Source organism: Chaetomium tenue (genome assembly GCF_020726465.1).
Source record: "Chaetomium tenue strain MPI-SDFR-AT-0079 chromosome Unknown F5144scaffold_7, whole genome shotgun sequence".
In the NCBI taxonomy this organism is placed as follows: Eukaryota; Fungi; Ascomycota; class Sordariomycetes; order Sordariales; family Chaetomiaceae; genus Chaetomium; species Chaetomium tenue.
The window spans coordinates 297,463-324,204 of NW_027117335.1; the positions used below are offsets into that span (position 1 = coordinate 297,463).

General features: G+C 57.3%; 9 protein-coding genes across 9 annotated transcripts; 6 read left to right on the forward strand and 3 right to left on the reverse strand.

The window, feature by feature from the left end:
* Positions 1-194: 194 nt before the first annotated feature.
* F5144DRAFT_606514 (uncharacterized protein) lies at positions 195-4,279 on the forward strand (the record flags this gene model as incomplete). The annotated part of the gene is made up of 7 exons (XM_066791495.1): positions 195-761; positions 815-944; positions 995-2,103; positions 2,175-2,871; positions 2,928-3,169; positions 3,231-3,635; positions 3,704-4,279. 7 exons carry the CDS (start codon positions 195-197, stop codon positions 4,277-4,279), a joined length of 3,726 nt encoding a protein of 1,241 aa, XP_066638564.1.
* A 330-nt stretch (positions 4,280-4,609) lies between these two features.
* F5144DRAFT_380119 (uncharacterized protein) lies at positions 4,610-7,060 on the forward strand. Its single transcript, XM_066784594.1, has 2 exons — positions 4,610-6,762; positions 6,869-7,060. The coding sequence occupies exons 1-2, from the start codon at positions 4,940-4,942 to the stop codon at positions 6,966-6,968; spliced, it is 1,923 nt and encodes a 640-aa protein (XP_066638565.1). The 5' UTR covers positions 4,610-4,939; the 3' UTR covers positions 6,969-7,060.
* Positions 7,061-10,871: 3,811 nt separating this feature from the next.
* F5144DRAFT_606516 (transcription factor TFIID-domain-containing protein) lies at positions 10,872-11,859 on the forward strand (the record flags this gene model as incomplete). Its single annotated transcript, XM_066791496.1, has 4 exons — positions 10,872-11,122; positions 11,174-11,249; positions 11,358-11,784; positions 11,843-11,859. 4 exons carry the CDS (start codon positions 10,872-10,874, stop codon positions 11,857-11,859), a joined length of 771 nt encoding a protein of 256 aa, XP_066638566.1.
* A 753-nt stretch (positions 11,860-12,612) lies between these two features.
* On the reverse strand, positions 12,613-14,574 carry F5144DRAFT_380188 (FAD dependent oxidoreductase). Its single transcript, XM_066784595.1, has 2 exons — positions 12,802-14,574; positions 12,613-12,748 (listed from the first exon to the last, which is right to left on the reverse strand). The coding sequence occupies exon 1, from the start codon at positions 14,357-14,359 to the stop codon at positions 12,866-12,868; it is 1,494 nt and encodes a 497-aa protein (XP_066638567.1). The 5' UTR covers positions 14,360-14,574; the 3' UTR covers positions 12,613-12,748; positions 12,802-12,865.
* Positions 14,575-15,214: 640 nt separating this feature from the next.
* On the forward strand, positions 15,215-17,930 carry F5144DRAFT_623839 (uncharacterized protein; the record flags this gene model as incomplete). Its single annotated transcript, XM_066792171.1, has 3 exons — positions 15,215-17,015; positions 17,187-17,570; positions 17,727-17,930. The coding sequence occupies exons 1-3, from the start codon at positions 15,468-15,470 to the stop codon at positions 17,928-17,930; spliced, it is 2,136 nt and encodes a 711-aa protein (XP_066638568.1). The 5' UTR covers positions 15,215-15,467.
* A 237-nt stretch (positions 17,931-18,167) lies between these two features.
* F5144DRAFT_380402 (uncharacterized protein) lies at positions 18,168-19,400 on the reverse strand. Its single transcript, XM_066784596.1, has 4 exons — positions 19,340-19,400; positions 18,969-19,241; positions 18,788-18,918; positions 18,168-18,738 (listed from the first exon to the last, which is right to left on the reverse strand). Exons 2-4 carry the CDS (start codon positions 19,053-19,055, stop codon positions 18,405-18,407), a joined length of 552 nt encoding a protein of 183 aa, XP_066638569.1. The 5' UTR covers positions 19,056-19,241; positions 19,340-19,400; the 3' UTR covers positions 18,168-18,404.
* Positions 19,401-19,952: 552 nt separating this feature from the next.
* Positions 19,953-21,823, forward strand: F5144DRAFT_585181 (uncharacterized protein). Its single transcript, XM_066789681.1, has one exon. The coding sequence runs from the start codon at positions 20,175-20,177 to the stop codon at positions 21,522-21,524; it is 1,350 nt and encodes a 449-aa protein (XP_066638570.1). The 5' UTR covers positions 19,953-20,174; the 3' UTR covers positions 21,525-21,823.
* Positions 21,824-23,663: 1,840 nt separating this feature from the next.
* On the forward strand, positions 23,664-25,099 carry F5144DRAFT_585184 (uncharacterized protein). Its single transcript, XM_066789682.1, has 2 exons — positions 23,664-24,166; positions 24,384-25,099. Exons 1-2 carry the CDS (start codon positions 24,022-24,024, stop codon positions 25,055-25,057), a joined length of 819 nt encoding a protein of 272 aa, XP_066638571.1. The 5' UTR covers positions 23,664-24,021; the 3' UTR covers positions 25,058-25,099.
* F5144DRAFT_633299 (uncharacterized protein) lies at positions 25,100-26,582 on the reverse strand. Its single transcript, XM_066792534.1, has 4 exons — positions 26,077-26,582; positions 25,815-26,013; positions 25,648-25,762; positions 25,100-25,595 (listed from the first exon to the last, which is right to left on the reverse strand). Exons 1-4 carry the CDS (start codon positions 26,374-26,376, stop codon positions 25,202-25,204), a joined length of 1,008 nt encoding a protein of 335 aa, XP_066638572.1. The 5' UTR covers positions 26,377-26,582; the 3' UTR covers positions 25,100-25,201.
* Between the last annotated feature and the right edge of the window lie 160 nt (positions 26,583-26,742).

The window sequence follows — 26,742 nt, forward strand, 5'->3', positions numbered from 1 at the left end:
GTCCCGCTTCCCTGAGCCTGACCTTGGCAATACGGAAATCCCGTGGGCACGGGGTCTGGGTTGAGCGCTTTTCTCCTTAACTACTTCTTCTTCAAGGTTTATGGATTTTTTGGCTGCAACTGGACCTTACCTCGCCTTTCGACGGCGGCCGGCCTTGAACAGCGTCACCTCTGCTCAGGCGGCCAACGGGATCGATGGAGAGAGACGGCAACTCCAATAACTCAACAGGCGAGGCTGACCTCGTTCCAACGGACAACCCTCAGACTACGGAAGCCATATCTGATGCCACCGCCACTGCCCACATTCAAATCAAGGATTTCTCCCCAGCGCCTCCTTCTCAGGATGATGCTGTGCGTGAGAAGCAGCAAGGCCAGGCTTGGGAGAGCCTAGGCGGTGAGCTTGCCCTGGACGCCTTGTCCGCCGACTTGGGTCCCGGGTTCGTGGATGTCAACGGCGACGTGGGTGGCTCTGGTCATAACGAAACGGTGGTCGATGTCATTGCAGTGCCCTGCCCAGGCGCCGATCCGATCAATACCTGGACTTTTGGCCATGAGACGTTCGGCGACGCCAGTGCGCCAGGTGAGATGGGATCACGTAGCTCGTCGCGTAGGCCTGGCCCCTGGGTCACAAAGAATTTGCGTATGGCTGCCAGCATCGCCCGAGTATCCCTCTACCGACATCGCGTTTTGGAGGATGGCATGACCCTGGAGTCCTTGGCCACAGACTTGCTAGAGCAGGTGGAACGGATACGTGACGGGGCGGTGCGTTTGCCTGTTTTCCTGCTCTGTTGGATTTTTATATTGATCTAGGTTAGGTCGCGCGCCCCCTATTTTTCATCGGCCATAGCATCGGTGGCTTAGTTGTCAAATATGCGCTGGTTAAGGCAAACCACAGCTCCCATTACCAGGCGATAGTAGACAACTGCCACGGGGTTACGTTTTTTGGTGAGCCGGTCTACCGCCAAGGGCGAGAACGTATCGACTGACCGCAAAAGGCACACCGCATCAGGGATCTAGCTATATGTCCATGACCAACCTCAAGGAGAGCATCCAGGATCTCCTTCAGCTGCAGAGGACGCTCCCTCGATCCCTAACCGATGAAATCAACGTCCGTAACCTGGATCTCATCGCACTACACGACGAGTTTGTAGACATGGCGAGTGAGTTTCGTCTTTGGTCCTTTTACGAGACCCAAGAGTCCACGTTGTCTGGTTCCGCTGCCGGCTTTCCGAGCGATGTTCAGTTTGGTGCCCCTCTGGTATCGGTCAAGTCGGCACTCCTTGAAGTATGGCAAGAAGACGTGTACGCCGTCGACAGTGACCACGCCCACCTCGCTTCGTTTGGACCGAGCAATGCCCGCATCATGGAGTCGTACCTTGCGGATTTCGCTCAGGCCATCAAAAAGGCGGCGCAGCTCAACCTCGCCCACCGTCACACACCGCTGCATTTAAAGTCACTCGTCAAGGTTGAGGTTATCGGCTTCTACGAGGACCCGGAGGCCATGATGGCATCGCCTCGGCAACAACAGGGCGGAGAGACTGGCTCCATGATCCGCCTGTATTCTACAAAGCATCCTTATAAGGATTTCATCAAGAAGGGGCCAGACCGCTGCTTAGCAGAACGGCTCCATAAAGGACCCAAGAGGCGGTCCAGCAAGCGCAGCGTCAGCGGCCGTTCTGAAGCAGAGCCATCGGCCAGCGACTCTAAGGGGGAAGGGGCCGGCCTTGGCCTTCGCAGCCAGACGACCGACGCATCGCAAAGCACTACAACGGCGTTGTCGCCAAATATCATCATCACAACCCCCACGGAGAGGCCACCGCTACTGAAGGTACCAGCTCAGTCAGAGCCTACCTTTCGCCCCCCGAGTCCGGACAGTATCGCCAGTGTCAGCACCACCATGTCGGAGCCAACACTGACGCTGCCGTTTAGCGGCGACTTTACAGGGGAAGATGCCCATACCATCGACTTGCTCGCTCAGCAGCAAGCCAAGTCGTTGGTGAAACAACATGGCCTTACCGCCACGGCCGGCTTCTTGCGGCCCAGCCCGTCATTGAAGAAGTTTTCGTGGATTCACATGCCATTCAACAACCCAGTCTGGGTCAAGGTATGATGACACTGATGACACGATTCCAAAAGTGTGTTTTGCGCAGCCCAGATGCTAACCATTCCGGGTAGGAAATCTTTGCAACCTTGGGAAAGACCCAGGGGCTAGATTTCTCGCGGCTTTTCGACTATGATAACTGGACATCCAAACAGATTCAAAACCGCAATTCAGAATCCCAGCCGGCGTATCTCAAGGCGATATGCAAATATCTCTCTGCTGCAGACCGGCTGAACTCGCCGCGGATCCCATCGCCTTTATTTGGCCCCGTCAACATGGGCATCACTCCTAATTGTCTTTATCTTTACCTCCCCTATCTCCACTTCGACACATACCAAAGCATGGTCCGACGCCGGAAGTTAGTCACGAAGCGCCGGTGCCATGGGCGAGCGAAGCCAGTCCCTCGGTGGGTTGAGCAGGAATCTCTTGAACTCAAGGTGATTTGGGAGTACATCGGCTTCGACCCGCCGCTGAACTGCCGTCGAACCCTGGACCAATTTGGCCACCACTCTCTCAGGGATACCAATTCGCGGGACGATGACCAGATGCTGTATAAACTCACCAAAAAGGACACACCGGCGCCATGGAGACGCATGGCAAACCTTGGCTCTACGCAGTCATCGGCTGGGCGCTCCATGCCCTCAGCCAAGGGCTCTTCTTCGAGTCTATACGACAACACGGACGTCGATTTCGGCGTCGAACCGGGGTCCGAACTTAAGGATGGACATGTTTTGATGGTTGATCAACTATGGCTCTGGTCCATTGATATGAGTAAGCTTGGCTTGTCTTCCTCAGAACCCGCAACTCAAAATACTGACCTCTGATAGCTACGCTGGTGACTTTCTTCTCCAGGCGGGAATCTAACCCTACGGAAGGAACCCTTTTCCAGCAGGCAGACTTGCGGAGCAGCGTCTACAACGAGCTCAACGGCGATCTCACAGGGAGAACGGAGAACACGCTAGACCTTGCGGCGTTGATCGTATGGCATGCCGTCACTGTTCTCCTTGACCGATCCTCGCACCCCGACCTTGAGATATTCCGTGTCTTTGACGAGGCCATCGGCATGCTGGTATGTTTGAAACTACCTGGTCGGCGCCAAACGTAAAGGCAGATGCTAACACATGCGACAGGCCGAGAGGATGACACTCAACATGAAGCAATTTCGGATCAACGCCCTTGACATGGAGCCAGATGATGAGGACGAGTCGGATGAATCAGACGCCGAAGGGGAGAGTCCGACGGCGATCAAGAAGCGACACAGACGCGAACTGGAGCGGTCTGAGCGTGAAAATAGGGAAAACACATCGGCCCTGTTGGAGTTACGTGACCTGGAGGACGAGCTGTCGACGCTCCAAAAGCTGTTCGACATGCAAGACGCAACAATTCGCCAGATGAAGGACATCTATACGAGCAAGGACTTCAGAGATACCACCAGAAATGGACAGGACTATTTGGAAGAGGCGCTTGAGTACCTCGACGACTACAAACAGCAGACTGTTGAGATGCTGAAAAGGGTAGACACCACGAGAAACGACGTAGGTCAACCCTCAGAAGGCATCAACCATCAACCATCAACCAAACACGAACTGACAAATTTGTTTAGTACGAGAAGATGTTAGAGATGGTCCAGCGACAGGCGCAGGTCGACGAGGTCCGCTGGTCGCGGTTACAAGCCGAGCTAGCGTCGAGCCAGAACCTCTCGGTCATGATCTTCACAACGTTCACCGTCATTTTCCTCCCCCTAACCTTTTTCACCGGATTGTTTGGCATGAACACAATCGAGTGGCAAGAGGAGGATATCCCAAGCTTGAAGGAAATTGGCGCCATCTCCCTCCCGGCGTCCATCTTGCTGATCGTCGTGTCATTGGTGGCGGCCTTTAGTTGGCGTGTGCAGAGCACCTTCAAGGCGACGTACAAGGGGATCAAGATGTCGTGGAAGGCGATCAAGAACATCTATTCCGAGCGGCTGGAGCCAATATCGAGGAAAGAGGCCAAGAGAATAAAGAGGGAGGAAAAGAAGAGGCGGCATAGGGAGGCGAAGATGGCATTGGACGACCAAAGCTACGACTTTTGGGCCATGGTCAAAAGACAACAGAGCGATGTGCAGTACCAAATCCCAGAACAGAACGTCACCGGCTCGACGTCTGTCCATGTGTCGAAGAACCCGAAGCGGTCATGAGCTGAAGCAGTACGGGAGGAGGCAGGTTGAGGCACGGACATGGAAGCCAAGTCCTTAATGTTAGTCTAGATGGATGGATGGATGAGGAAAGCGAGCTTTTTCCCATATACTTCCTCATATTGACCCTCGATTGTCTCATTCCTCGTACCACTGGCTTTCCCATTGGACGGTCGAGACTAGACCCTTACTGTGTACACAGTATTCACCCGCGCACCCGCTCGGCTCAAGATGACAGCCCACGATGTCACAAGACCGAAGACCGAAAACATGGCGGAGACAAAACATTGAATTGAATTGACTCGGCTTTCCTCGGGTAAGCGGGGGCCAAGCTTCACGCTCAAGCTCCGCTTCGGAGGGCGCACAGACGCATCTTCAAATGCCAAAAAGTCAATTGGCCGCTTGTTGTTGGAGGAAACGTCATTTATAGCATTGAGAAGAAAGAACCCGAGGAATTGGAGCAAAATAGGAAACGTTTCCTTCCATACGGGGCCTGAAAAGCCCTCGATAGAATTTATGTGACTCAGGGTTCTGTGAGTGCGATTGTCAAGTCAAGTTACTTGCTTGTACTTCGTATACTCCAACCCCCTCCATCGCGGGGCGGCCAATTCCTTTCCTCTCTTTTTTTTTAAGAGTCACCTCCATTTTCGGCGTGCAGCAACGATGTCGGCCTCTGCACGCCTCACAACAAACCTCTGCCGGAGGGCCGCGGCAGCCCCCTCACCACTGCCAACAGCTCAGTTCCAGAAGGCACGAGGTATCAGGAGCCTGTCTTCGGCTACTACGGGCCGGTTACGGCGTCCTGGCGTCCGCGCGACATACGGCAGCTCCCTTGCGGCGCAAACGACTCGGAGGTGTCTGTCAACCACCCCAGCCCGTCTATACGCCAAAGCCGACGACTCATTCGACCCAGCCAGCATTGACCGCGAGAGCGACGAGGTCGATGTCTGCATTATCGGCGGCGGCCCTGCCGGCCTCTCGGCTGCCATCCGTCTGAAACAGCTGGCCAACGAGGCGGGCAACGAGGACTTCCGGGTGCTGCTGCTCGAGAAGGCCGGGGAGATCGGCGCGCATGTCCTCTCGGGCGCTGTGGTCCAGCCGACTGCGATCAACGAGCTCATCCCGGATTGGCTCGACGAGGCGAACGAGAACCGTTTCACCGGCGCGACGCCCGCGACTAAGGATCGCATGCGCTTCCTCACCGAGAAGTCGTCGATCCCCTTACCGAAGCCGCCGCAGATGAGCAACCATGGGAACTACATCCTCAGCCTGAACGAATTCACAAAATGGCTTGGCGAGCGCGCCGAGGAGGTTGGCGTCGAGGTATACCCCGGGTTCGCTGCCAGCGAGGTGCTGTTCGGGCCGGACGGAAGCGTCAAGGGCGTGGCAACGAACGATTTGGGCATTGCACGCAGCGGGAAACCCAAGGATACGTTTGAGCGGGGCATGGAGTTCCACTCGCGCGTCACGCTCTTCGGTGAGGGTTGCCACGGGAGCCTGAGCAAGCAGGTCATCAAGAAGTTTGAGCTGCGCCGCGAGAGTCAGCACCAGACGTACGCGCTCGGCGTCAAGGAGGTGTGGGAGGTGCAGCCGGAGAAGTTCAGGAAGGGGGAGGTCACCCACTCGATGGGCTTCCCGCTCTCCTACGACACATACGGCGGCGCATGGATGTACCACTTCGGTGACAACCTCGTCAGCATCGGCCACGTCGTCGCGCTTGACTACCCCAACCCGTGGCTGTCTCCCTACGGCGAGTTCCAAAAATTGAAGCAGCACCCGCTGTACCGCGAGGTGCTCGAAGGCGGCAAGTGCATCTCGTACGGCGCGCGCGCCCTCATCGAGGGCGGCTTCCAGTCGATCCCCAAGGTGGCCTTCCCCGGCGGCGCGCTGATCGGCGACTCGGCCGGGTTTGTGAACGTGCCCAAGATCAAGGGCACGCACAGCGCCATGAAGTCGGGCATGCTCGCGGCGGAGGCGGCCTGGAACGCGCTGCGGGAGAGCAGCGACGCCGGCGCCGTCTTCCTCTACGAGTACGAGGAGTCCCTCCGCAAGTCGTCCGTCTGGAAGGAGCTCAAGGAGGTGCGCAACATGCGGCCGTCCTTCCACACCCCGCTCGGCCTGTACGGTGGCATGCTGTACTCGGGCCTCGAGGCCTTCGTGCTCAAGGGCCGCGTGCCCTGGACGCTGCGCCACGGCGCCCCCGACCACGCCGCCACCAAGAAGGCCGACGACTGCCCCAAGATCGAGTACCCCAAGCCCGACGGCAAGCTCACCTTCGACATCCTCACCAGCGTCTCGCGCACCGGCACCAACCACGAGGAGGACCAGCCCGTGCACCTGCAGGTCAAGGACTGGGACAAGCACACCGCCGAGACCTGGCCCGCCTTCAAGGGCGTCGAGAACAGGTTCTGCCCGGCGGGCGTGTACGAGTATGTGGAGGACGCGTCTAAACCGGAGGGCGTGCGCTTCCAGATCAACGCGCAAAAGTGAGTTCTCATATCCCCTGTCTCTTTCTCTCCTCCCTTTTGCCTTCCCACCCCTTCCATTCTTTCAATTTTATCACGCCGGGATATACGCTAACGAAACCCTCAGCTGCATCCACTGCAAGACGTGCGATATCAAGGCGCCCAACCAGGACATCAACTGGCAGGTACCTCAGGGCGGCGAGGGTCCCAAATACTACATGACCTGAGCAGCTCGAGCCTAAGCCGGGCGTTGTGATGATATCGTGGGCTATTCCTGTCTTCCTACCACATGTACCAAACGCGGATGCATACATCGATAGATAGGCAGGCGAGGATGCGGTGGTGTTTTTGGTGTGTCCTGTTTATCGCGTTAGACTGACTGGGGCGCATGTTTTGCACCTGGGTTAGGTTATGCTTTTGGGCGGGCATTGTTATATGGGCGTGCATGGCATTCGAATACAGAGACGTTCGAAGTTTGTTCGGCTGGGCTGTCAGATACCTGTGTTGCGGCGAATAAGGGGTAAGTGAAGTTGCACGCTGCCCTGTAATACATCTACTTATCTGGTATGCATCGAGGAGGTGACACAGATATGTGGCTGAGCGATGGAGGGGAAGCAAAGTGCGGCGCAGCGACTTGCTGCTGTTGGCGTTGTGTGGTGAGAGAGTTTGTGGTGGAGGAGGGGGACGTAGAAATGAGGTGTCTCCATCACCCATCGGCGACACAAGGGCACTTCGCCGTCGAGCACATCAGACGAGCAGCCAGCAGCCAGCAGCTTGGATCATCGCGATATCGTCACGAGAGGAGCGCGTCCCAGTGACGCGCTGCTGCGCGGAAATGAAGAAAAAGCCGCATGGACCAATCAGGTCACGCCATGCGCCAACGCGGGCAGCCTTGGTCATCTCTCTCTCCACGAAAGGGATAACGGCTGAGGGGTCATCGTCGAGCGAGCGGAACGAAAGACTTACTCCCTGTGGTTACCTTTTCAAGGCCACTTAGGCTCTCTGTTCGAGATGCCTTCGCGCATCTCTAGTTATAGGTACTTTGCACGGGCTTTTTTCTACGTTCGCAGACGAAGCGATATTCATAGCCGCAAGTCTTAAGCGCTAGGATGCCCCGCGCCTCATGGGCCGCGGCACTTCAGCACTTTATGCACCCCTCCGGCTTTTGTTCCAGACTGGTTGGACCCCGCCTCGTGAGTGCATGGTTGGGTCGGCAACCTCCTCAGGTTTGGGAGGGGGCACGGCCGCAACCGAACCTCACGGGTTGGGCAGGACGAGGGAGGGAGCGGCCGACTCGCAACCCCAGCCGTACCAGCCGGGCACTGGTGGCAATCGCGCAATCGCATGTGCCCGCTTTTCCCCCTCGCGCGGCCGCAAGTTGCGACGGAGGAAAGCGGTATTTCAACCTTCGCCTTCACGAAGCACCCTGGCGCTTGCGGTTATCGGCGGCGACGCATCTTTATGCTTTCATTGCTTAAAACAAGAAATTTATGGGTGAGGGTAGAAGATGACTCATAGACAAGGCTGGGTGTTGGACGGGAAGTGTTGTGCATCGGGTTGGACAGAACCTGAAGCCACACGGGCCACAGAGCTGCACGGGGCACACCCCATTCCCGCTCCGTCCCAAGTACAGGTACTTGCGTCATGGGGGCGGCACTCGAGGCCCTTCCACCCCCTGAACACAGGCACGGTCGCCATGCGCCCGGTTACTGACACGGCGCAACATGCCAGAGAGGCCCTGATATGCGCTCGATATTCCTGTTTTCGTGCCAAGCCGTGGGGCAACGAGGGAGTCTTTGGGTGCGCAAATGCAAGATATGGCTTTCTTTTTTTTGGCGGTCAGAAAGGGTGAGAGCACCTTACTCTCAACTTGCCTTCTGATGTCGGGAATGTCAGGGTCGGGTGAGGGCAGTTCTTGGCTGCCTGCCTTTGCAGGGTGTTACTTTGTACAGCAGTTTGATGGGTTGGGCCTTCAAACCATGTGAAGCAAGGCGGGCTTTCCCAAAATGCCGATATGCGCCAGCGCTCAAACCGAGAGCCAAGCTACGAAATTTCGAAATCATTCGCAGTAGTTAGAATTGCCGCACGCATGTCATCCATACCTCGGTATAGGCGTATTCCGGAAACGGTATTTGGTGGTGTTGGTTTGATGCTGCGGCGTCGGAATGCAATGTGGCGAGTAGTTGCCTGAGTCCGCCAGACACGCCGCAACCAGGCCGCGCGTCACTCTGGCGCAAGCGGGACAGCACTGTCGCGACAGGATAACGGTATGAAGTCTGTATAGTTCTGGCGCGAAAATAGGCCGTCGTTCAGAGTACTGCTCAGCAGCACGAGCGTTCCTCGGCGAAAGGGCGAGCGTCAATACTGACTTCACGTGTGAATTTAGGGTGCGCAGCAAGGTGTAGACTGGCAGCCTTCAGCCGCGACGCTCAGCTGCATGTTCTGATAACTAGCGGTAGACAACTCGGCCTGTTTTTGTTGTCGTCCTCTTCATGTCGAGTTAACCTTCAGGAAGGCGGCCGGACGTCTCGGATTTGGGTTTGTTGGGTTTGACGAGGGGTGGCGATCATCATACAACGGCCATGGAGCGCAGGAACCAACGGAAGGCGGTGATGTAAACAGCAGCCACCCGGCATGCAGCGCTGTCGTTCGGCAATCGTGTTTCGTTGTGTTTGTGAAGATCGTAGCGTTGAAGGGAAAAATCCAACAAGTTTGCGTTTGGTTCTATGAAGCGTCGCAGAAACAGCAGTGCATTAAACGAAGATAGGGGAGAGAAAGCCGTGCGTTTCAGGAGGTCGCAATGGTGTGTGACGGATTTCTGGTTGAGATGGCGAATGGTCGCATGGTTGGGTGGTGTTGTCGGGGATCCTAGCGGCCTGAATGCGAAGGGCGAGCTGGAAGTTTGCTCCACACCGAAGTACCGATACATTGGCACTGTGCGCAGGGGTTGATCAGGAGGCAGGCGCAGATGAGTGGCTCTGATTGGCTGAGGGAAAGAGAAAATCCTGCACGGCCGGCCTCTGATTGGCCGCATCTCAAATCGCAGAACATGAAAGAGCAAGGGATCCGCCGCCACAAGCCTAGCGTTGTTGCCTGAGGCGCCACTGGGCATTCGAGCAAAAATTATAAGTAGGCGCCGCTCCCCCGATTTGTTTTCCGCCCGCGCCCGGAAGTCCCCAACCGGCCGTTGCTACCTGCCTCCGGCCACACATTTTTTGACCCACACCCCTACCATCAACAAAACTCCACTTTTTTCACAAAACGACCTTGACGTCGGCCGTTGCTTGTCATTTTCAGACATCCAACGGTTTTTTCCACTACCTGCGCTGTGTGGGCGCAATCTCTCATTCATTTAGAGTCGAGGATTAATCTGTCGATACAGAGACAGACGACCGTTCCCTCGTTTCTGGACTAGGGCCTGCCGTCACTTCGTCATTCGTGACGCCCTCTGACCTCCAAAGGAAACCACCGTCTGTCACGAATCGACCCTTTAATCGTCGAGGGTAATAGAAGAAGATCCGTTTGCACAAGCCACAGTGCACTTTGCTATCCTCTCCCAGAGGAAGACCGTCCTGCCGTGAGTTGAAGAAGTGTGGGCAAGCCAGCCTCTGCACCGTGTGCCGAAACCCGCTTCGATCCGTCATCGTCGAGGCTTCTTCTGGCTCCGAGCCATCGCCAGTCGCAATCAAGCGCAGCATCTCGCATCAGCGAAGTCTATTTTTGAGGTCGTTGATTGAGACATCTCGACCATCCTCGAGGGTGTTTGCCGACGGACAGCAGTTTAGGGGGACACATTAACTTGTTCATCTCCCACATTCTGGTATGGCCCCTCTTTCTCCCGACTCGTCCCATGTGCTTGAAACACCACTCCGTGTTAAAACAACTTCACAACTTCACACCGATTCACCAACTGGGCAATCAGTAACTGCCAGAATGGTGCACGGACCATGAGAATAGCCATAAATTGCCCTTCATCCTCTCTTCCCCCTCTCACCAACTGCCCATCAAGAATCGCTTCGCCATTTTCGCCATTTTATCAACCCTCATCTAACTCGTCATCTCCCTGTAGATTTGTTCGCGCAAACAGAAAACAAACCTGAGATCAAGTCTTCTGGCTTACTTCGCACAAAATGGAAGCCATTCAGACTCATCCTTCGAACGCTGCGCAGGCCAAGGCGTTCACCGCGCCTGGCTCGCTTTCGTTCCCCGGTGGCGCGAATGAGTTCGCCAACTCGGCGGCGCAACCGAACGGTACGGCGACCAACGGTGTTCAGCAGCAGGGCGTTCAAGCCACGAACGGTACTGGGGTGACTCCCGCGACCCCCGCTGCGACGCCGGGTGCTGGTTCTGCGGGCCCGAGTGGCATCACTCCCACTCTCCAGTAGGAAACCCCGTTTTAGTTTGCATCGCGAGACGAGGCTGACCCATTCAGAAACATCGTTGCCACGGTGAACTTGGACTGCCGTCTGGACCTGAAGACAATCGCGCTGCATGCCCGCAATGCGGAGGTACGTGTTGAGTCAGAACCCCGACGCGCTGTTCTCGAGTGAGAAACAGCGTCGCTCTTGGTTTCTGTCTTCAACCGTCTTGTGCCAAGCAGTTCTGACCAGAAACAGTACAACCCGAAGCGTTTCGCTGCTGTCATCATGCGCATTCGCGAGCCCAAGACCACGGCACTCATCTTTGCCAGTGGCAAGATGGTCGTGACCGGCGCAAAGTCGGAAGATGACTCGAAGCTTGCGTCGCGCAAGTATGCTCGCATCATCCAGAAGCTTGGCTTCAACGCCAAGTTCACCGACTTTAAGATCCAGAACATCGTCGGTTCTTGCGACATCAAGTTCCCGATCCGTCTCGAGGGTCTCGCTTCGAAGCATCACAACTTCAGCTCCTACGAGCCTGAACTGTTCCCTGGTCTCATCTACCGCATGATCAAGCCGAAAATTGTCCTCCTCATTTTTGTGAGCGGCAAGATCGTCCTCACCGGCGCCAAGGTGCGCGAGGAGATTTACCAGGCCTTTGAGATGATTTACCCCGTGCTGCAAGGTAAATTGCCATATTTTGCACGAGTCTGGGTCGTTTTGGTGCTGACAGACATGGCTAGATTTCCGCAAGGTTTAAACCTGCGAAACAACTTGGTCGGCATGAGGGCAAATCTTGCTCGCAAATCTCGTTTTCCGGCCGCACCACAATTATCTCGCGGCATGTCAACGAGTTGTACACCACAAACGACCACCATCGACCATGATTTCATGACAAAAATCATACCAAAAAGCTCGACTGTGCGCTGAAGCCCAATCAGGGTTGACGCGCCAGCCATTTGTATTAAATTTTCGCGACCGGTTTTTTTTTTTCCGGCATCACACAGCATTGCATCGGCGTTCACGGAACGGGGCGGACCATTAAAGCAGGGGTTTTCGCGCTTTTCGTCATGACCGCGGATTCCCCCGAGTATTTTGGAGCTGGCGCGCTCCCTCGCGGGGTACATTACCCATAGAAAGATTGCGCACGACGGGCAGGCGTTGCAACCTGACTGTCCCCTAATGAGTTTGCGGCCGACACCATTCGGCGTCCCGCAGCCAAAAAGAAAGGTTTCTGAAGAAGGAACGGAGAGAAGCAGAGATGGAGGGTTTTCTCCAGAGATGCTCATATGACGAGCAACAGTACCAGTCATGGCTGCTCACATTTGCCTTGGGCTTGATGGGAGGATGATCGCACAATTTCAGTTTACCTGAAGCTCGTCATCGGCACCAAGAAGTGGCAGCAGGTGGCTTGGCATGGAGAGTATTGTCTGGATTAAAAACAACCCAAACAGAGGTAACTGCCATGGAGGGGGGAAGGTTTTCGCAATCCCCCGGCAGAACGGATGATGGCGTAGGCCTTAACTGCTCTATCGCACAGTTTCGTTCCTTCATTGCTGCTAGGCTTGGCTTTGCGCCGCGGCATTGCGGCGGGTTGAAACTCGTGGCGTTCTTCAGTCGTGGTTTTTGCTGCCATCGAATACCATCATCTAGTTGATTAAAACCTGACCTGCGTTATGGGAACTGTGATGTGTTGGCTTACCTTATGTTCCGTGACCCCTTTGCCCATCTTCCCTTCTCGTAAACTCGAGATCGTCCCCCCAAACTCAAACCGAGGGCACCACCTCCCCCAACGCCTCCGCCAAAACCAACCCCGGCGTACCCCCCCTCGTCCCATCCTCCGTAAACACAGCCACCCCAGCCGCAGATTGTTGTAACTCAGTGACCTTCCAATCCCACTTGCCGCGGAACTGCACGGGGCGGTCCCGCACGATGCAGTCGACGACCTTGTCGCCGATGACGGGCAGGAACTTGAAGGCGTGCCCGCTGTCGCCCGTCGCCACGAACAGGCCGCGCCAGTGCGGGTGGTAGTCGACGAGGAAATCGGCGTCGGCCGTGTCCGCGTACCAGCACAGCCGCGTCTTGCGGAAGGGGCGGTCGTGCAGCGCCGGCCAGGGGATCATCTCGTGGAGGGCGCGGCGGAGGTCGGCTGCTGCCGCGGCGGGGATGCTGAGGTCTGGGTCGGTGAGGGCTGTTCGGGGGAGGGAGATGGGGGTGGGGGTTGTGGTTGCGGGTTGGGTGGCGGGAGACGGGGAGAATGGGAGGGGTGGGTTGGCGGGTGTGACCGGGTTGAGGTAGCCGTAGGCGTGCTGGGCGATCTTGAGGACGCGGTCGGTGGGCGGGATGATGAAGAGGCCGGTGGAGAGGTTGAGGATGACGGGCATGTTGGCCAGCTTCTCTTGTTCGGCTTCGGTGATGTCCATGTAGCCTAGTACTTGGCCGGTGGCGACTGTCTGCCCGGCCAAGTCAACCAGGCCGCCGGTCCATGCGCCCGCGGCGACGACAACAAGATCGGCGGACAAGACGCGGCCGTCGGAGAGCTTGGCGCCAGTGACCGTGTCTTCAGCCCTTTCCAGGGAGACGACTGTCCCGGCCACAAAGTTCACACGGCCGGTCTTTTGGACCTGGTCGAAGAACCACGCCATCGAGGCTGTCGCGTTCGCCCAACCGCTGTTGTTGTTGATGTAACCCCATGACCCGGAGCTGCCACCCGTCCCCAACGCCTCACGGATGGCGTCGGGGTTGGGGAGCTCCCGAACTCGGGCGGCAAGAGCTGGGTTTTTAGACGCTAGAGACAGGACGTTGGCCCAGCTCTTACGAGCATAGTCCATGCCCGTAAGCTTGGGTTTCAGGCCCCCGCTCGACGGGGCGGCTACGGGCGCAGGCGGCGAAGCGTCGCCAACCAGGAGCAGCCCAGCCTCATGGTAGCGCCCTTGGGCTCCCAAGTCGGCGGGTGTGTCCTGCTTGCGCCATTGCGCCTGGGCCTCGTCACCCAGCGCCGTGTACGCTGGATCAGCATAGTCGGCCCTAATAATTCGGCTGGTGTCGATGCTGGCGGCGTCTGGTGAAGGAAATGTCCCAGGCTGGGAAGGGTCTGACCTGTCGACGACGGTTATCGAGCACTGGGAGAAGGCATCGCGACGGGCGAGGGCCAGGGCAGTGCTGAGCCCAAAGACGCCAGAGCCGATGATAAGAATTGAAGATGGAGGTGAGAAGGGTTGTGAGGAGGGAAGGGAGGAGGAAGAAGACGCAGCAGCCATTTGGGAAACGGAACGGCAATTTGACTTCCGTAATCAAACAAGGTTTCAGACGCGAAGCGGCAAAGGCCGATCCAACTGGGTCAGGCCAAGGGCTTGTCTGGGTCACTGGCCGTACAAATGGCCTGCGTGTGTGAGCGTGTGTATGCCTTGTGCTCACTTGTGCGACTGCGTGCTCGTTCTGTTTCCCAACTCTGATGGTCTGCTGCAGTTCAAGCGCTTACTCACGTTCGACGGTAGGAAACATGCCCGGTCCCCAATGGGGGTTCTGGGCATTAAATAGGGAGGTTGAACATTGTGGGGAACCCATCGGCTTCGAGGGAGAGGAACTATAGGAAACATCTCGGGACTCGGCTTCTGGAAACACTGAAGCCGAAGCGGGGAAGGCTCGATAGCTCGATGGCTCCAGTGTTGGGGAATGGTCAAAGGAAACCTAATGAAAAGCACGAAATGGAGCCGTGGGCAGATCAGTCGCGCTGTTCAACAAAGGGAATATCGGAATGTCACGCTGGCTGTACGGGCTTCCTCGGCAAACGCTAATTTGTCCGATGTAGACTCCGGCGGCCATGATGAGAGAAGATGGAAGTTCCAAGGAGAAAAACCGGACCAAATTCCCAGCATGAAAGGGCGCGCTCTTCTTTTGAGGCGCTGTCCGGAGTCCGGTGATGAACAAAGCCCCCCACCAGCCATGCGTGACACAGATCGTCAACTGAGTGGGGCGCCAGAAGTTCGCGGACAGATTTTGGCCGATCGACAGCTGGCAGCAGGTCGTGTCCCGAAATAGCGCTTTCTCGATCATTTAAGGCACATGTATTTTGTATGGGCGCGGGAATCGAGTACATGGACAAAACCTTTGAAATAGCCTCAAGCCTACGGCGAGTTGAGCAGTGAATGGAAATCATGAGTAACGTAGGTCCTTCGTAGTGTAATATCCCGCCCTCCAAGAACTCGAGCATGGCCGTCAGGGTGCCAATGCTGTGTTGTGCACAGACCAATTTGACATCCCAGGCCTGGATCCTCAACACCGCGAACGTGTAACATGGGGAAACAAACCACCCGCTGAAGTCACCACATCCCAACATGCGTAGCCGACACACCCCCACTACCAACCATGTCGTCGAACAAGAAGATTGCCGAATTTCCTGACGTCGAGGCGAAGCTGCAAAAACCGAGCAAACAATCGGCATTCGAAAAGCAAAAGGCCGAAGCCGAAGCGAAGCGTCAAAGAGAACTCGCAGAGACCGCTGCCGTCTACGAGGATTTCGTCAAGAGTTTCGCGCATGACGAGGAGGACGACCCCGCTCGCGGATCCAGGCACCCTTCGTCGAGGTTCGGTCATGGCCCGCCCGAAAGGCCACAGTTTGGAGCCGGGTCACCTTTTGGAGGAGGCACCGGCAGGAGACACTTTGGCATCCCCTCCGGCGGTTCGCTAAAGAGCGGCCCGGGGAGTTTGGGACCACCGCCATCATCGTTTGCAAAAAAGAGGCCGTACGAGGGATTCCAGCGAGACACGGACGAGGGTCGCGGAAAGCTGGGGTTCGACGACAGGGACAGAGACTCGGCCACGGTGCCTGTCTCTAAGGCATTCGAAGCGAGTGACGACGAGGCAGACGGCGCAACTGGTGACCGGGCGGAGGAGAAGGCGACATCAAAGCCGACCTTACGTTTGGCAAACCTGCCGCCCGGTACATCCCCTGCTGTCATCAAGTCACTTATTCCGGCCAACTTGACAGTCGAGAACGTCAAAATCGTACCGCCTTCAGGTCCTACCGGTACCGAACGCAAATCGATTGCGGCCATCGTCACCCTATCTAAAGAGACACCAGCGACAGAGATTGATAATGCTGTGAGTGCTTTGCAGAATCGCTACCTCGGCTTTGGCTTCTTCCTCACCCTACATCGACATCTTTCCTCTGCCGCCATCTCGTCTGGGTTAGCCGCTCTGCCTTCGTCGGCGACAGTCTCGTACCCATTTGGCGCGAGGAAGGTCGAGGAGGGCCCAGTCAGGCCCGTTCATCAGCCGATGGGCCACGGCCGGGCATATGCACCACCGTCGTCTTATGGCCCTCCTGCAGGTGGCCCGCTCAATAGGTCTGGAATTCTTCATGTTCCGGTCCGGGCTCCGCGAGACATCAAACAGCTCCGCATGATACACAAGGTTGTAGAGTCCGTCTTAGAGCACGGCCCAGAGTTTGAAGCACTTCTCATGTCCCGACCAGACGTCCAGCGAGATGAAAAGTGGGCCTGGGTATGGGATGCCCGCAGCGAGGGCGGAATATGGTATCGCTGGCGGCTGTGGGAGATTGTAACAGGCGCGCAGTCGGCGAAGGGCAAGCTCGAGTACATTCCGCTTTTCGAGGACAGCCATGCGTGGAAAAAGCCTGCACGACGGCTGGCATACGAATACACGACAGACGTCGATGAATTCATCTCCGACTCAGACTACGACTCTTCAGAAGATGACGAGTTTGAGGACGAGCAGCCTCGGCAAGGCGATGGCGCAGATCAAGAAGACACCTTCTTGAATCCAATAGAGAAGACGAAACTCGCGCATCTACTAAGCCGGCTTCCGACGACCCTATCTAAAATCCGAAAGGGAGATATTGCGAGAGTCGCAGCATTTGCCATCACCCACGCTAGCCGCGGCGCCGATGAGATAGTCGACATGATCATTTCTAACATCGAGCACCCCTTCGCATACACATCGGCAAATCCGAATTACAAGCAAGGGGCGAAGGAAAAGGAAGGTAGAGAAGACGACTCCGGCGACGCCTCACCAGCGCCGGAGGACAAGGCCGCATCTGATGCACCTGACATGAGCGCAGCGCAGCTCCTAGGACTCTACGTGATCAGCGATATACTGTCCTCGTCATCCACCAGCGGAATCCGCCATGCCTGGCGCTATCGACAACTGTTCGAGGCGGCACTCCGGAGCCGCAAGACATTCGAGATGCTGGGACTGATGGCAGACAGGCTGAACTGGGGTCGCTTGCGTGCCGACAAGTGGAAGCGCAGTGTCGGGCTCGTCCTGAGCCTGTGGGAAGGTTGGTGCGTGTTCCCGGTCGAAACTCATGAAGCCTTTGTCAGCAGTTTTGAGAACCCGCCTGTCCTCAAAAAGCAGGCTGGCACCCTCGAAATGGAACACAAAACCGGGCGGTGGAAAACGGTCGAAGCCGCGCCCGCTGATGGGGGCAACGGCAGCGGCTTCCTTCCGGTATCGACGAAGCCGGCCGTTGACCAAGACTCGGCGGAGGATTACATTGAGAACATCCTGTATATGGAGGATGGCGATGGAGAGTTGGACCCCGTTCGCCTGCAATACCTGGCAGACCTAGACGATGCCTTCTCAGACCTCGACCTCGACGGCGAGCCTGATGGCGGCTTCGAGGTGGAGCCAGCGGGCGGCGATGTGACAATGGAGGATTCGACGGAACCAGCAAAATCGACCCCGAGCAGACAGGAGGGCAAGCCCATTGGCGGCTTCCAGATGTCAGGCACGAAGCCCGCACCTGGGAGGAAGCGGATGCGTGCCATGGACATGTTTGCTGATTCGGACTCAGACGGGGCCCCATAGAACGCGCCGCGGAGTTAAGATTTTAAATTGCCAAGAATTCCGCCCGCCAGGGCGCCCATCTTCCCGGATTGAGAAGCGACTGTTGAGGCAAAGACGTTGGCGTCGGCGATGTCACCCACCCCTCGGTCTCGAGGCCACGCCCAGTCCCTGCACAGTTCCCAAGGACTGGTCCGGCTGCAGGAATCCACGGGCCCGGGGCGGGGGATGCTACCTTGTCAGGGACTTTGGGAGTGGGAGTCGGCACTGTCGGCCTGGGAGTCGAGCAAGCACTCACCTAGCTCGGCTGGAAGTTGTTGACGTTCCAATGACACACCTAAATACATGGATTGCATGGGGCACCGTAGCCCCCCATCTTGAGAAAGACCTATCCAGCTCGTCTCCTGGCCTCCTCAGGCCCTTTTTATTCCCACGCTCCAGCCTTGTATAGACATCCCGGCCCCCAAGATGCCCTCACTCTTGCCCTAACTCTCACCCTCACTCACCAGCAGTGATGGGGTGGCGTATTTCTAAAGCGGGATGGAGTCCCTCCCGAAATGTGACATACAGGTACCGGACACTGCACGGTTCTGATTTGCTCAGCTTGGATTGAGGAGAATTACGATGAAAGCTCTCTCTTTGTGACATGACATGAGAATTGCTGCTGATAACCCCCATTTCAGCCACGGCTCGAGTGCGGCCAACATCCCGCGCGGCAAGCATGGTATGAGTCCGGGAACTCGGTCGATTTTCTTGTAGCGGCCCCTTCTGGCCAATGGAAACTTGCTCAGTTTCTCCGGCTGCCAAAACGCGATGCCCCACTTGCCCACTCCTGCATGCACTGAGCATTTGATCTCAAGGACGAACCAGGAAAGAGGCACCCTTGACCCTGGCCCTTTGAAGCTATCCCATCGCATACCACACTCTCACTTGCGAGGCAGGTGCGAGGCTTGTTCACACGCACCCCTTCTCTCAACCCCGCGGCCGCCGGGGAAGGAACACAAACAGGCTGCTGCTGCCGTCAGCACATCTATTGTGACCAAAAGTCCAGGTCTGACCCACGGGCATCCAGAAACCCCCTTCTCCACCCGTGCCTCTCCCTGAAAAACTGAGAGCCAACATTGTTGCGGCACACCCATTCATCGCCATTGAGGCTTGCCTGACGATCCATTGCTCCCAGCCCAGCTTATTCCACGGTAGTGAAACCTCGGCCAGGTCCGGCTGTCATTGACGGCTTGCGTCTTGCATCTTGCCTCTCAACCTCTGCCCCGTCCCGACTCGCTTCCCGCAAAACACGGCTCCGGTCTGGAATGGCCGATCCCCGGCTACCTTCGCCTTCTCTTGCATGTTAGCCGGATGCTACTTGACTTCGGACGAGGGATTGAACCTCGACTGAGATTGAGCAAAACCTGCCGTCGCCCATCGGCACTCACGGGCACTTCCAATCCTCGTTCCCTACGACTTCCGGACGGCCGGTTCGATCGAGCCGACGATTCCAGAGCTACCGTCGTAGCTTGGAAGCGTCTGACTGTCCTCCCTTTGACGGTCGGCTCCCTGTCCTGCAAGTTTCTTCGCCCCGCGACCAACAAGCTCCTGGTCTTGCCCGTTGCTGGCAAGGAAGGTCTTAGGGAGTCTGTTTTGTAGCGCGTCTCATCACTCGCGTGGTTTCATGAGCCTTGAAGGCCTTGAAGTTCGCGCGGGGCCACATGCACGGTCTCCCCTGGAAACTTGCTCAACTTGCTCACTGATCCGGCCTCGGCCCGGCAATCTCGAACGACGACACCGCCCACGCAGCAACGGGGCCTGCGCTGATTCGCCTCAATCCAGCGCATCCAGCACGCTCACTGCTCTTCGCGGTGGGAAGATCTGCGCAGTCAACGGTCTTCCCTGCTCCCACGCGCTGCGCGCCGCGCGGTCCGGACACCGGGCTGTCCCGGGTCACAAACCAGGAACGCCCCATTCGTCACCAGCGGGTACGGGATTGAGGCGTTGCCTTTCCATCACTCAAGATGCCTATGATAAACGGCCAGAAGATGGCCTGGTACGTGTCCTCTCGTTTATCTTCGCCGTCCTAGTTTATTTCTGCTTTGTTTCTCCGCCGTTGTTCTCACGTCACACCATTGTGGCGCGATACCATGGCTTCTTCAGGGGGACCAGAGCAATACCCCAAAGTCGCGGCTCAACGCCTGCTAACTCCATAACCACCACAGCGCGCCATGCATACGTGGCCACCGCTCGACAAAATGCAACCACTTCTATGAGCGAGTCATGGTTCCTGTGCGGAAGCCAGGCCGGCCGCTCAGTACCTGTCCCTGCCCTCCCGGGCGACCCTGTGCCTGTGGTGGTGTACGGGTGGCCATTCCGAAGAAGCAGAAGTGCGGATGTCCTAGCGAAGGCGACAAGGAGTCCGAAAACCATGAAAAGGATCACTCGCCTGCCGAAACGCCCATGTCCCCGTCCCGACCGTCATTCCGGGTCGGAAAGCCGAACGGCGGGACCAAAGCCAACGGCCGGAAGCAGTCCTTTGACCCCGCCAATTTGGAGAGGATGGATCCAAGATCGATCAATCTCATGACGGCTACAGCTAGCAACGGGGCTACGAACGGGGCTACGAATGGGGCTCCTAACGGGATGGCTGTTACGGGCAGCCCCGTCCTTCCCGGCGCGCCCGCCGACCTGACTGGGTTCAGGCCGGGTATGAGAGCGGGGCCGGCCGGGCCGGGCAACGCGTTCCCATTTCCTCCGAACCCCAGCTTTGTACCGCCGATGCCCTACGGGATGGGATTTCCGTATCCTCCGCCCACTCAGCTTCAACATGGAATCAAGATGGAAGATGGACTCTACATGGCTCCGAATGGCCGCATCCCGCCCTCCCCCTTCGCGAACGGCAACCACGCACCGCCGCCTCTCAGCAGCCCAGCACAGCCCGCAATCCCGATCCCTAAGACCAATGGTCCCACTTCTGGTGGTGGGAGTTGTTGTGGCTGTAATACAGAAAAGCCAGCACCAGCTCCAGCACCAGCCCCAAACAATCCTCCTGCTCCAGTCCCGGTCTACAGCCAGCCATACATGCCTCATTTTCAATATCCCACCGTCTTTCGATACCCGGGCGACTACGGTTCTTGGCAGCATCCGATCGACCCTGTCATCTGGCAGCAGGTCGTGTCGCAGACTGGCGTGTCGCTAAGCACGCCTATGTCGCCCACCATGAAAGGGGATGCGGTTGATAACGGCACCAGCCACCAATGCAACTGCGGCGAAGGCTGCCAATGCGTCGGCTGCCTAGCCCACCCCTTCAACCCCCAGATGTTTCAGTACGTCAACAACGCATACAGCGGGAGCACCGGCAGCAGCCCCGGCGGGGCCGATCAGCCGGCAAAGGGGCAGACACGAGGCGCGGTGACAGCCGGCCAGGAATCCCCGACGGAGGCACCCACGCCGGCAGCAAGTGAGGGGTCACCCGCACGGGAAGAGCAGTCGCTGTCGACGATGGATTACTTCTTCGTCAACTTGCCCATTTCAGGGCTCTGCGGGGGACATCTCGAGACTTGTCCGTGCGGCGACAGCTGTGATTGCCCGGGGTGCCTGGTTCATAACATTCCGTTGAACCAAGGGTAACGTCGGCCGGAAGTGTGAAAAAACCGTTGAAAAAGGAAAAGAAAAACTGACCGGAGAGGGCGGTTTGCAGTACGCGTACGGGTTGATGTAGTGTTGTATGCCGGAGTCGAAGACAGATGTATTCTTATTTCCTGTCTAGTCTACCCGGGGATTGCCTACAGGCAGTTTGTTTATTATATCGCGAATATGAGATACCCATAGGGCAGTGGTATGCCGCTTTCAAAAATGATCATCTTCTCTCACCACTTAATACCCCCGAAATGATATTATTACACTTTGAACAGATTCCTGATGGAAGCAGGTGCTGTGCCATATGTTGCGTTGGGGGGACACTCGACCCATGGATGAAGCGTCCGTCATCCAAGACCCTTGCAGCCCTGACTCCCCTGGGGCGTTCTCGCATTTGAAAACGGAGCGGAGCATAACGGAGATTCGCCGTGTCTTGCGCTAACAACGACCCACCTCGCTTTGGCAGCTGTTTCTCCGTTGGCCAATGCAAGCTTAACAAAGCTCAACATCAAACACAGGGTTTGATACAAACACAAGCTACATTTGGGTTTGAGGTGCGCCAGGCCACGTTTGGGAATTTATCTGTTTTAAGTACTTCGTAAGGATCGCACATTAGGCGACTGGTTTTTACTTTGGAAGTCCAACCGGGCATCGCCAAAACACAGCGGAATCATTGAGGTATCAAGCAATTGGGTGCTTAATTACCCACAAAGGCATGCCAGCATCACCTTCCCGGCTTGAATCTCGGCGCCTAGCTCAGTCGAGGAGCCGGTCAAGATCAAACCATGAGAGGATACTTTCCCGCTCGCGGTCTCCGCGTTTTGACCGAAATGGTTCTGTGAGCGGCCAGGGCGCCGAGAGGTATCGTTGGCGGGATCGTGGCGCGGATCCGGACCGGGAGAGGGTCAGAGAGGACGGCTCGAGGGAACCTGGGAGGAGTTCAAAGCGGCATCGGGTTGGCCATTCTGGGGACCGGGAGGCAAGCCGTTCATATCTGCCCAGCAAGGACCGAGAGGATGGTAGGCCATCGCAGCCTCACCGCCACCGTCATCGCCACCGTCACCGAGATGAGCATTCACATCGCCGCCGGGGCCGCTCACCAAGACGAGAGTCAGCAGAGCCGGTGCCTTCTCTCAAGGAATTGCCTTTTGATGCCCGCCAACTCTCGCGCAGTGACTTAGCCGCCTTCAAACCGCTCTTCGCCGACTACCTGGACCTGCAGAAGCAGATAGACATCAGCTCGCTCGACGAGACCGAGCTCCGCGGCCGCTGGAAGAGTTTCATGGGGAAATGGAACCGAGGGGAGCTCGCAGAGGGGTGGTACGACCCAGAGGTGTTTCAACGCGCCGCCAGCGAATATCAGGACTTCAGCAGCACCGGCCAGCAACCAGCACCGCCCGCACAACTCCCCCTCTCCCCCTCCCCCTTCAACCGGGAGAGTGAGCCTCGACACTCAGGCCGTGATGAAGCAGAGGACGACGACGACTTCGGCCCGCCCCCGCCCCCACTCCCAGGACAAGAACACCACCCCCAACCCCCCTCCTATCACCATCCTCACCACCCCTCCCCCCGCCAACCCTCCCCCCGCCACCCGGGCCCCTCCATCCCCACGCAAACCGACCTCTCCCTCCGCGACGAAGCCCTCGCCGCGGACCGCGCCGCCGCCCTGACCACCCACCGCCTCGCGCGCCGCGCCCACAACCGCGAGCAGCGCGCCCTCCTGGACGAGGCCCTCCCGCGCGCCGACGCCGGCACGCGCGAGCGGCGCCTGGAGAAGAAGAAGGAGCTGAACGAGAAGCTGAAGGGGTTCCGCGACAAGTCGCTTGGTGGGGGTGGGGGGGCAGAGGTGGGGGAGGGGGAGTTGATGGGGGGTGGGGATGGGGTGGACGAGTATAAGGCGATGGTGAGGAGGGAGGCGGAGAGGAAGAGGGAGAGGGTGTCGAGAAGGGAGGAGGAGGAGAGGGCGAGGCGGGTGGAGAGGGAGGAGAGGGCGAGGGGGTATAGGGAGAGGGAGGAGAGGGTGGTGGAGGGGTTGAGGGCGTTGGCGAGGGCGAGGTTTGGGGATGGGGTTGGAAGGGGTGATGGTGGTGGGTAAGGGGGTGGTGAGATGGGGGGAGGGGGGTGTGTGGGTTGGGGGAAGAGGCCGAGCGGTTGTCAGTTGGGAATGTCCTCCTATTTTCTAGACTTGTGCATATTTGAGGGGAAATTATTGGTTAATCATTCATCATCTCGCTGGTTTAATTCTTATTTTTATCCCCTGATGGAACTCTTATAGGTCGTGAACCAAGGCTGCTCACAGTTGACTTGCTTGTCTAGAAGTCAAGTTAAAGTGTGTTACAGCCCCGTGAAAATCCCTCCACAATTTTTAGCCGCTCCACCTCAACCCACATTATTCCACCTCATGCAGGCCTTTCTCTCACACACAATTCATCTACACCAACATAATACCTCCCATTAACAGTATTATCCATCCGAAAGTCACCCCAAGATGGCCTCCGCCGACATCGACGTCGACACCGTCGACATAGACCTCTTCCAAGACCCAGAGGATTACTACCCCCCAACCCCGCCCCCCACAACCCAAACCTACACCACCACCAAAGGTGATATCATCACCCTTCACCTCGTAGGCCGTAAGCAAAAATACAATTAATTCAAATAAATTGTTCTCCCCGCAAGCCGATCCTTCTCACTACCTATCCCCCGTTCACAATGCCCCCCTGAACCCCTTATTCCCACCAACACCCCACCCACCAACACCTCCCTCTCCTCTCAACCACCACCACCACCCCCCCTTTCACCAAAAAAAAAAAAATCACCCCACTAACCCCCCCCTCCTCCCATGCACAGACTCCCCCACCGAAGCGCACCACCTCTGGAACGGCTCCCGCGTCATGGCGTCCCACTTCGAGACGCACCCCTCGCTAGTCCAGGGGCGGACCGTCCTCGAGCTGGGCGCGGGGGCGGGCCTGCCGTCCATCATGGCAGCGTGCCTGGGCGCGCGGCGGGTGGTGGTGACGGATTTCCCGGACGCGGATCTCATCGAGACGATGTGGCGGAATGTGAGGGGGTGTGAGCTCATTCCCGGGAGGGGTGGTGAGGAGGGGGAGCTGTCGATTGTGGTGGAGGGGTTGGTTTGGGGGGCGGATCCGGGGAAGGTGTTGGGGTATTTGGATGAGGGTGAGAGGAGGGAGGGGTTTGATGTGTTGGTTTTGGCGGATTTGTTGTTCCGGCATTCGGAGCACAGGAATATGCTGCGCACGGTGCGGCAGACGCTCAAGAAGAGTAAGGAGAGCAAGGCGTTTGTGGTGTTTACGAGTTACAGGCCGTGGCTCCAGCATAAGGACCTGGCGTTTTTTGATGTGGCGCGGGAAGAGGGGTGGGTGGTGGAGAAGGTGCTGGAGAAAAAGATGGACCGACCGCTGTTTGAGAAGGATCCGGGGGATGAGGAGATCCTGAAGACGGTGACGGGGTGGGAGCTGCGATGGTCTGAGGAGGCTCTGGAGGGAGGCGGCAGGCCATGAAGATACGGGCGATGGTATCCGGACAACAGGCAACAAAAGAATTATCATTACAGCTATATAGCTTGGGTATCACGCAGCGTTTCCAATACGCTCTCAAACAACGGCCATGGGACTGGGCACAGTCCGACTCAGCGACGATATATCTCAGTTCACCACCTGACGCAGACTTGGTGGCCTGCTCGAGTACATTGGCGGCTGCTCCGGCGCACGCCATCCATCCGACACGAGGTATCCGTACCTCTCGAGTCCAAGAGACGATGTCGTCTCCACAGAGACCCGGCTTCGCAGCTCTTGAGACGGTGTGGTACGCCCGGCGTAATCTTGATCATCCTGAGCCGGCTCAGGGATGACGGAGTGATATGAAGGTGGCGGCGAATTTCGTCGTTGGGGCATCGCTGATGCACGAGCTTCTTCACGCACTGGGCCCTGAATCACTCCCTGTTCGACGTCACCGGCCGGCAAAACCTTGGAGATCACTGTTTGAAACGATCGCTTTGCACGCCAGGCGGTGGCAAGAGCAGTGACAAGATGCGAGAGGCTGCCGAGGCATGAGTCAATGGGGTCAAGGGGCAGGATGTCGGGATACGCACACAATGAGACCTCCTAATCCAAAAATCACATCAAGAGACTGGCAGATACTACGGTGGCTCATGTGGTGATGAAGGCCACCATAGCTAAGATTCATCACCTCGCGCAAGTCGAAGTCTGCAATGGCGTCAGTGGAACAGCCCAACAAGATGCGGCCGGCACAACGTACCACCTCTTGGGGGCGGGCTGTGACAATAGCCCTCGTGGGCGGTGTCCAACGTGCATAGCGTGTTGAGCAGGGCCACCATGGCGCAACCGTCGCCGAAGACGGCACCCAAACCGGTGAAGGGCCGCTTTGTCGCCCTCAGGAGACGGAGTAGCCAAGGGACGATGAGAACACCGGCGTGGTAGATCAAGCTTATAGAAGCCTAGATGGCGAGTCAGACATGTATTGCCTCGTCATACACCACTCGTCCGTTGTCCGACCGTACCTGCATCCGAGCCCAACGCATCATCCGTTGCGCATGACGTATCTCGTGCGGCGATTGCTGCCAGGGTCCATCCTCGTGGAAGTAACTCGATCTCTGGAAGCCGTGGAGCGCGAAATACGCAAAGGCGAAATAAGCAAACTGGAGAAACCTGAGCACTGTCAAGAAGAGAGCAGGCCAGTCCCGGGGTCGCCGGCTGCATTTCTCATTGATGTTGGCGCCATCTACACCATCCGCAACCTCGTCGTCGTCGCCCCGGACAGCACTGGGGCGAAGCCTGAAGAAGAGAGTGCATCTGTGCATCTTGGTCGCCGGCGCGTTTGGCGCGACAAACACCAAAGCACGGAGCCTCGAATCAGTGTTTGTGTGCCTGAGTGGGCTTGGATGGGAATACAGCGCCTCAGGCCGATTAACAGTTGGACTCAGTTGCCAGCTTGGGAATCAGCAGATTGGCCAGTGTTAAGAGTCACCAGAGTCAGTCTCTCAGCCGCTCCTGCTTTGGTCGACACTCTGTCCTGGACCCACCAGCCAATTACCGGTCGACTTATGTCGTTGACTGGCCCTTTAGGCAGGGGCGCGGGGCTGTGCCCCCTGGCAGCCGCCAAAAGTCACGCCAATTTGCCCGGGAAGTGCCGATGACGCGTCCTCTCGTGTCCTTTGGCGGAAGGT

Bases quoted from the DNA above. Each gene is read 5' to 3' on its own strand.
- F5144DRAFT_380119 (XM_066784594.1), top strand. From the start codon at position 4,940: ATGTCGGCCTCTGCACGCCTCACAACAAACCTCTGCCGGAGGGCCGCG. The intron at 6,763-6,868 runs GTGAGTTCTCAT...CGAAACCCTCAG, and splicing joins TTCCAGATCAACGCGCAAAA to CTGCATCCACTGCAAGACGT.
- F5144DRAFT_380188 (XM_066784595.1), bottom strand. From the start codon at position 14,359: ATGGCTGCTGCGTCTTCTTCCTCCTCCCTTCCCTCCTCACAACCCTTC.
- F5144DRAFT_380402 (XM_066784596.1), bottom strand. From the start codon at position 19,055: ATGGCGATGAATGGGTGTGCCGCAACAATGTTGGCTCTCAGTTTTTCA. The intron at 18,919-18,968 runs GTGGGTCAGACC...TGACGGCAGCAG, and splicing joins AAGGGGGTTTCTGGATGCCC to CAGCCTGTTTGTGTTCCTTC. The intron at 18,739-18,787 runs GTGCCTCTTTCC...CAGTGCATGCAG, and splicing joins TCAAAGGGCCAGGGTCAAGG to GAGTGGGCAAGTGGGGCATC.
- F5144DRAFT_585181 (XM_066789681.1), top strand. From the start codon at position 20,175: ATGGTTCCTGTGCGGAAGCCAGGCCGGCCGCTCAGTACCTGTCCCTGC.
- F5144DRAFT_585184 (XM_066789682.1), top strand. From the start codon at position 24,022: ATGGCCTCCGCCGACATCGACGTCGACACCGTCGACATAGACCTCTTC. The intron at 24,167-24,383 runs GTAAGCAAAAAT...TCCCATGCACAG, and splicing joins CACCCTTCACCTCGTAGGCC to ACTCCCCCACCGAAGCGCAC.
- F5144DRAFT_633299 (XM_066792534.1), bottom strand. From the start codon at position 26,376: ATGCACAGATGCACTCTCTTCTTCAGGCTTCGCCCCAGTGCTGTCCGG. The intron at 26,014-26,076 runs GTACGGTCGGAC...CTCGCCATCTAG, and splicing joins TGCGTTGGGCTCGGATGCAG to GCTTCTATAAGCTTGATCTA. The intron at 25,596-25,647 runs GTGCGTATCCCG...ATGCCTCGGCAG, and splicing joins GGATTAGGAGGTCTCATTGT to CCTCTCGCATCTTGTCACTG.